At 40.0% G+C, this 6,108-nt stretch overlaps 1 protein-coding gene across 1 annotated transcript; it reads right to left on the reverse strand.

The window, feature by feature from the left end:
- Positions 1-2,198: 2,198 nt before the first annotated feature.
- Positions 2,199-4,973, reverse strand: LOC141506117 (eukaryotic translation initiation factor 5A-1-like). Its single transcript, XM_074212579.1, has 2 exons — positions 4,404-4,973; positions 2,199-2,324 (listed from the first exon to the last, which is right to left on the reverse strand). The coding sequence occupies exons 1-2, from the start codon at positions 4,956-4,958 to the stop codon at positions 2,199-2,201; spliced, it is 681 nt and encodes a 226-aa protein (XP_074068680.1). The 5' UTR covers positions 4,959-4,973.
- Between the last annotated feature and the right edge of the window lie 1,135 nt (positions 4,974-6,108).

The following is a 6,108-nucleotide window of genomic DNA, read 5'->3' on the forward strand; positions in this document are numbered from 1 at the left end:
CTTAATAATTAGTATTAAATTATTTAGCATCTAATTTTAATTATTTTAAGCATTTAAAACAAAAAAGGGCAGGAAAGCAATAGGGGGAGGGAATTGGGAAGAGAACCACACACCAGGGGGTACCCTTACAAGGGTATATTGGTCCATAGAATTTAAACCAGGCAGAACAACAGACATCAAGTGGAGTGAGTTCAGAGTTCAGATTTGCTCTCTCTAAGGGAAGAAAAAAGGAGGAATTTGGTTCTCTGTTCTCCAGCCCTCCAAACAGAGGAAAGAGGAGGTTGAGGGAGGGATATCAATCAAGGCTTGAGTTAACAGTAGATCATAGATGATGTGTTTGTAATTTCTGCTTTTCTGCATTTGTGAAGTGTTTATTCTTTTTAAATATATTATATAATTAAATTTTATTCTAAATATCTTTCTTGTTTTTTAAAAATTTGCATTATTTACACATTATTAAAATATTCTTATTGTATGAGTAAACATAATACCCCATCCCCCCACAAAAATATAAAACCTCAAGATAAAATGAAAGAAAGAGAAAAAATGTGTTTCAGTTTGTGTTCTGATACCATCAACTCTATCTCTGGTGGATCACATTCTTTAATCATAAGTCCATCAGGAAAGCTACTTCCATATTTTTCCACACAGTTGCTGTTGCTAATTGTAAATCCCTCCATCCATTCCTCCCTACTATCATCTATTATATTTCCTCTCTCTTTTTACTCTATCCCTCTTCTAAAATGTGCTGTGGGGCAGCATAAAGGGCACCAGCCCTGGGGCCAAGAGGCCCCAAGCCTACATCCCACCCCAGAGACACAGCAACCACCCAGCCCTGTGGTCCTGGATAGGCCACTGAATTCCACAACCTTGCAAAAAAGTAAAAAAGAAAATGTGTTATATCTGACTATCCTCTCCCATGATTAATCTTCTCCTCTATCACCCACATCCCCCCTCCCTTCCTCCATCCCCTTTCTCTCCTTTTTCTTCTAGATTTCTATATCCTATTAAGTGTATATGCTGTTTCCTCTCTGAGACATTTCTGATGAGAATGAAGGCTCCCTTATTCCCCCTCCCCTTCCTCCCCTTCCATACCATTGCAAAAGCTATTTCTTGACTCTTTTACATGAAATGTCTTAACCTATTCTACCTCTCCTTTCTCTTACTCCCAATACATTTCCCTTTCACCCATTGACTCCATTTTTATAATATATTATACCTTTAAATTTGACTCTCCCTCCTGTGCCTCATCAATAAAGGCTCCTTCTGCCTGCTCTATTAAATAAGAAGGTTCATATGAGTATTATCAGCATCATCTTTCCATGCAGTAATACATGCAGTTCATCATCATTAAGTTCCTCATAATTTATCCTTTGCAACTACCCTATGTTTCACCTGAGTCCTGTACTTGAGGATCAAACTTTCTGTTCAGCTCTGGCCATTTCAACAGGAATATTTGAAATTCCCCTGTTTCATTAAAAGTCTTCTTTTTCCTTGGGTAGTTTATTCTCAGTTGCATTCCAAGCTCTTTTGCCTTCTGGAATATCATATTCCAAGCACTAGGCCATTGTTTTTTCAATGAGATATTTCACATTTTCTTCTAGTTTTTCATTCTTTTGATGTTGAATTATTGTGTCTTGATTCCTTGCAAAGTCATCAGCTTCCTTTAGCTCCATTCTAGATCTGAAGGATTTGTTTTCCTCACAGAGCTTTCTTATCTCCTTTTCCATCTGGCCAATTCTGCTTTTTAAAGTATTCTTCTCCTCATTAACTTTGTGAACTGTCAAATTTTGGTCCAATTATCCATTTGACCTAAACTGGTTTTTAATATGTTGTTTTCTTCAGCATTTTTTTGGATTGCCTTGACTAAGCTGCTGACTTTGTTTTGATGTTTTTCCTGCATCTCTCTCATTTCTCTTCCCAATTTTTCTTTTACCTCCCTTACTTGATTTTCAAAATCTTTTTTGAGTTCTATCATAGTCTGAACCCAACTTCTATATTTCTTGGAGTCTTTAGATGCAGCAACTTGGACTTTCTCATCTTCTGTGTTTTGGTCCTCAATGGGACCAAAGTAATTGTCAATGGTCAGGTTCTTTTTTTTTTCTGTTTACTCATTTCCCCAGTCTGTGCTGGGTGCTTCCAGAGATTTTTGAGTATTATTGGGACAGCCCTACAAGGACCTCAGTTCCTTCAAAATCTTATGGGAAGCTCTGATTGCTTTCCTGCCTGTACTCTAGTCTGTGGAAGACCACAAACACTCCTCTCTGTCCTGGAAGTGTGAGGAGGGTCCCTGCTCTATGGGGGCCCCAGACTGTGACCAGAGTCTGAATATGATCAAAGCCCCCAGAGTCCTGTCCCAGTGACAGAGAACAGACCTCGACAATATCCCCCCCCCCCACTCCCTTTCCTTTCATGGACTGAGTGCTTTGGAAGGAACTGCTGGGTGACTCCCTGCTAGGCAGCTCCACAGGCCTGCTTCTGTTTCCTGGGATCTGAACTGTGCTGAGGGCTGCAGCCATGCTGAGGTGGGTCACACTGTCCTGGGCTAACTGCTCGCTTTGCCAGAGGTCTCCCTGCTGATCTTCCAAGTTGTACTTGGTGTTCCCTGGGGTGGCAGGTCAGGAAACTGCTTCTGCAGCTAGGAGCTGAGGCTCCCAGGGACCTAGGCTCCCTAGGGCTGTTCCTTGAAGGCTAAACTTCCTTTGCTCCAGTGTGCTACTACCACCTCCAACCCAGTGGAACAGTCTTCTCACTATTTTCCAGGTTACCTTGAACTGGAGAATTGCCTCATTGGATCTTTCTGTGATTTTCATCTCTCAAAAATTTAGTTAGAGTCATAATTTTAAGGTTTTTGAAACATTTTGGAGAGAACTCCCAAGAAAGGTTGTTCTCCTGCCACAATCTTGGCTCTGCCCCAAAAGGGTTTATTCTTGATATACTTTTAAAAAAAATAATGATGCCATGTATGGCTAAAGAATTTATAAATGAATTTGTATTTCCATTTAGTAAATGCCAGTAATTTATCATCTCTATCTTTTATAAAGTTCTATTCAGAACCTGAATTTCTTTTTTGTTGTTGTTTGTAATATTTTTGACAGATTTAAGTCTGAAAGGGCTATATTGAGATTCTCCCCCTATTATGGATATGTTGTCTATTTATAATTGAAATTTGATGAAATTTTCTTTTAAATATTTAGATACTGGCAAAGAAAAGAAAATCAAGGTCCAGGTATACGTACACACACACACTTTATATTATATATGTATATGTGTATTTTTTATTTATTGATTAGTTATAGAAAGTGCCATTAGACATGATACATCTTCCTTGATCATCTCTTTTTGTAAAGTCTACTGTTACTTTTTCTTTGTATGAAATCATGTTTGATTCCAATTTATTTGGTTCTTTTAATGCATAACAGATTTTATTCCAGTTTATCATTTTCACTCTTTGTGAAATTTTGTTTTAAATCACATGTTGTTATAGTCTGCATTTTAATCGTTCTACTTTTCTGTATTATTGGTGAGGCCATCCTCTTTATTTTCATGGCAATGATTGCAAATTATGTGTTTCCTAGTTCCTGCCCCACATCTTAAAGTGATGAAGAGTTTGCTTAACACTAGTGATCTATGGTTGAAGTGATCTCTTTTCATTCTCTTGCTGCAATTCTCTTCCTTTTCTTAAAACCTGATCATAATTTTTATTCTTTCTTTTCTTTTATTCTCCTTTAATGTTTCATCTCCCTGAAGAGGAGTTGGTTTTGCTTATGACTATTTCCTCACCTGCCCTGTCCTTTTTTTTTTTATTAAACTTATAGTTTTATTCAGGTTTGATTTTTAACAAATGTGTCAGGGAGAAAACTGCAAGGAAGGGTGGGGCCCATGGGTGCTAGGGGCCCTCCTGGATGCCTGAGGAGGGGAGTAGAGCCCCTCCCCACTCCTGTCCCTTCTCCCACTAAAAGAGATTTGGGGAAAGACACAGGCAGATGGGGGGAGGGGGAGAGAAGAGTCTGGTCCCCTGTTGGAGGAAGGAGGAGTGGTGCTAGGTGAGGTATGGGGGAACCAGGAGGCCAGACAGGATAGGTAGGAGAGGGGGCACAGGAATTTTGCCAGAATCCAGAATCCACAGCTTTCTGCTTCCAGATTGAATAATAAAAAAGAAAAAAACTAAATCTCAAGGAGCCCCCGTCCCCTCTCCCCAACCAGGGCTGTAGTATGAGGTGGGGGAGAGAAGTGGGCAGTTTTACCAAGGCCCTGCCCCCATTTTGTCCAAGGGGTTGGGGGAGATAGGGCTGGACTAAAAGGGGAGGGGTGGGGGAAGCTCCCTGGACTGAGAAAAAACCAAAATAAAACATCAAAGAAATAGAGTAGGTGTCCAGCCAGGGCGGGGGCCAAAGTCTGACCAGGCTGGAGAGGAGAGGGAAGGCCACTTCAGGGGCCGCTGCTGCCGCTGCCACTGCTGCTGCTGCAGCCACCACCACCCTGGGGGCTAGTTGCTTTGCCATGGCCTTGATTGCAACAGCTGCTTCCTCTGTCATAGCTGACAGCACCGTTATCAGGATCTCTTCTCCACAGTCATACCTTTGCTCAATCTCCTTGCCAAGGTCACCCTCAGGTAAACGAAGGTCCTCCCTCACCTCCCCACTGTCCTGGAACAGTGACAGGTAGCCATCCTGAATCCCAGTCAGCTGGAAATCATTTCTCTTGATATTGGGGACATCCATGTTGTGGGTTGAAGGGCAGATATTTTCATATTTCTTCCCAGTAAAGATATCGATACCAACCAGATGAACCTTGGCATGGCCATGCTTTCCAGTCTTGGAAGTGGACATCTTAACTATCTTACAGGGTCGGCCTTTGAGCACCACAAAGCCATTCTTGTGCAAGGCAGAGCACTGCAGAGGAAAGGTAGCTGATGCCCCTTCATCCCCCGTCTTGAAGTCTAGGTCATATGCCATTTTGAGAGACTTCTATTCCAACCACGTGGTCTCATTCCCTCCCCATCCCGCAAGAGGAACCCAATGTCCGGGTCCCCTCGTGGTCTTCTGCTCCACGTTCTCCAGCATGGCGACCCCGCGCTTGCCGTTCAACCTTCCCCCAGCACCCCCCCCCCTTCACCCTATGTGGCCCTGTCCTTTTAAATCACCTCTCCCCTTTTTTTTTGTCTCCATCTATTTTTCTTTATGTGTTCAGTGTTCTTTGTGTGGATGTAGGTATATGCATAAGTATATGTAACCTTTCTTTGGTTGGTTCATATGAAAGTAGAGGTCATGAGATAACTGTTCATCCATCACTTCTTCCATTTTAGTAAATTCTTCATTTTAATATTCTTCTGTTGTAAAGGATAGCAAAATCTCTACCATTCTTCCTCTTTTTTATCCACAATATAATCCTCATTCTCTTCCATTTTCCTTATCCTCTTAAGATGATAAAAACACTGAGCAAACCATATTTCTTCTCATCCATCAAAATATGTTATTGACTATCATTTTGTCTCTTTCAAATGAGCAAATATATTTATCTTTCCCTGTTTCTTTTGACTCTTGTTATATTTTAAAGTTTTATACATTTCTAAGAATGTTTGGAAGTTCTTTATTAAAGTATCATTTCCCCCTCAAGGATAATGTTCAATTTTACTGGAGAAGTAGTTCTTGGCAATGAACCTTTATCTTTTTCCTTTTGGATTATCATATTCTGAGCTCTCTTCTCTCATATCCTGCTTAATCTTCTATCATTTTAACTGTGGTTCCAGGATTCTATAACTCTCTCTTTTTTATTACTTGAAATATTTTTTCTTTGACTTGGAAGATCTGGATTTGATCTATGCTGTTTCTAGGAATTTACATTTTGATTTTTTTTTGAGGAGGTAACTTTTGGATTCTTTCTGTTTTTACTTCTTTATCTTCTATTTCTAATTCTACTAAGGAAAAATTGTTAATCTCAAAGGCATATCTAGGCTTTTGCTTTTTTCCCTTAGGTAATTGTGATTTTGAGGTTTTTGTTAATGTAGATGCTCTTTACTGGGTTTCTTTTCCAAGACAGATTTTTTTTTTTAGTTTTGAAATCTTTTGATTTAAAATAAAATTTCTTATCTCATGGAGCCATTTC

The sequence above is a fragment of the Macrotis lagotis genome, chromosome 1, assembly GCF_037893015.1.
Source record: "Macrotis lagotis isolate mMagLag1 chromosome 1, bilby.v1.9.chrom.fasta, whole genome shotgun sequence".
NCBI classification, from domain to species: domain Eukaryota; kingdom Metazoa; phylum Chordata; class Mammalia; order Peramelemorphia; family Peramelidae; genus Macrotis; species Macrotis lagotis.

What these genes read in the sequence shown, in the direction of transcription:
- LOC141506117 (XM_074212579.1), bottom strand. Translation starts at nt 4,958, where the DNA reads ATGGCATATGACCTAGACTTCAAGACGGGGGATGAAGGGGCATCAGCT. An exon ending in TCCCTCTCCTCTCCAGCCTG is followed by an intron (nt 2,325 to 4,403) that starts GTCAGACTTTGG and finishes GATCATATTCAG; the next exon opens with ACTCTGGTCACAGTCTGGGG.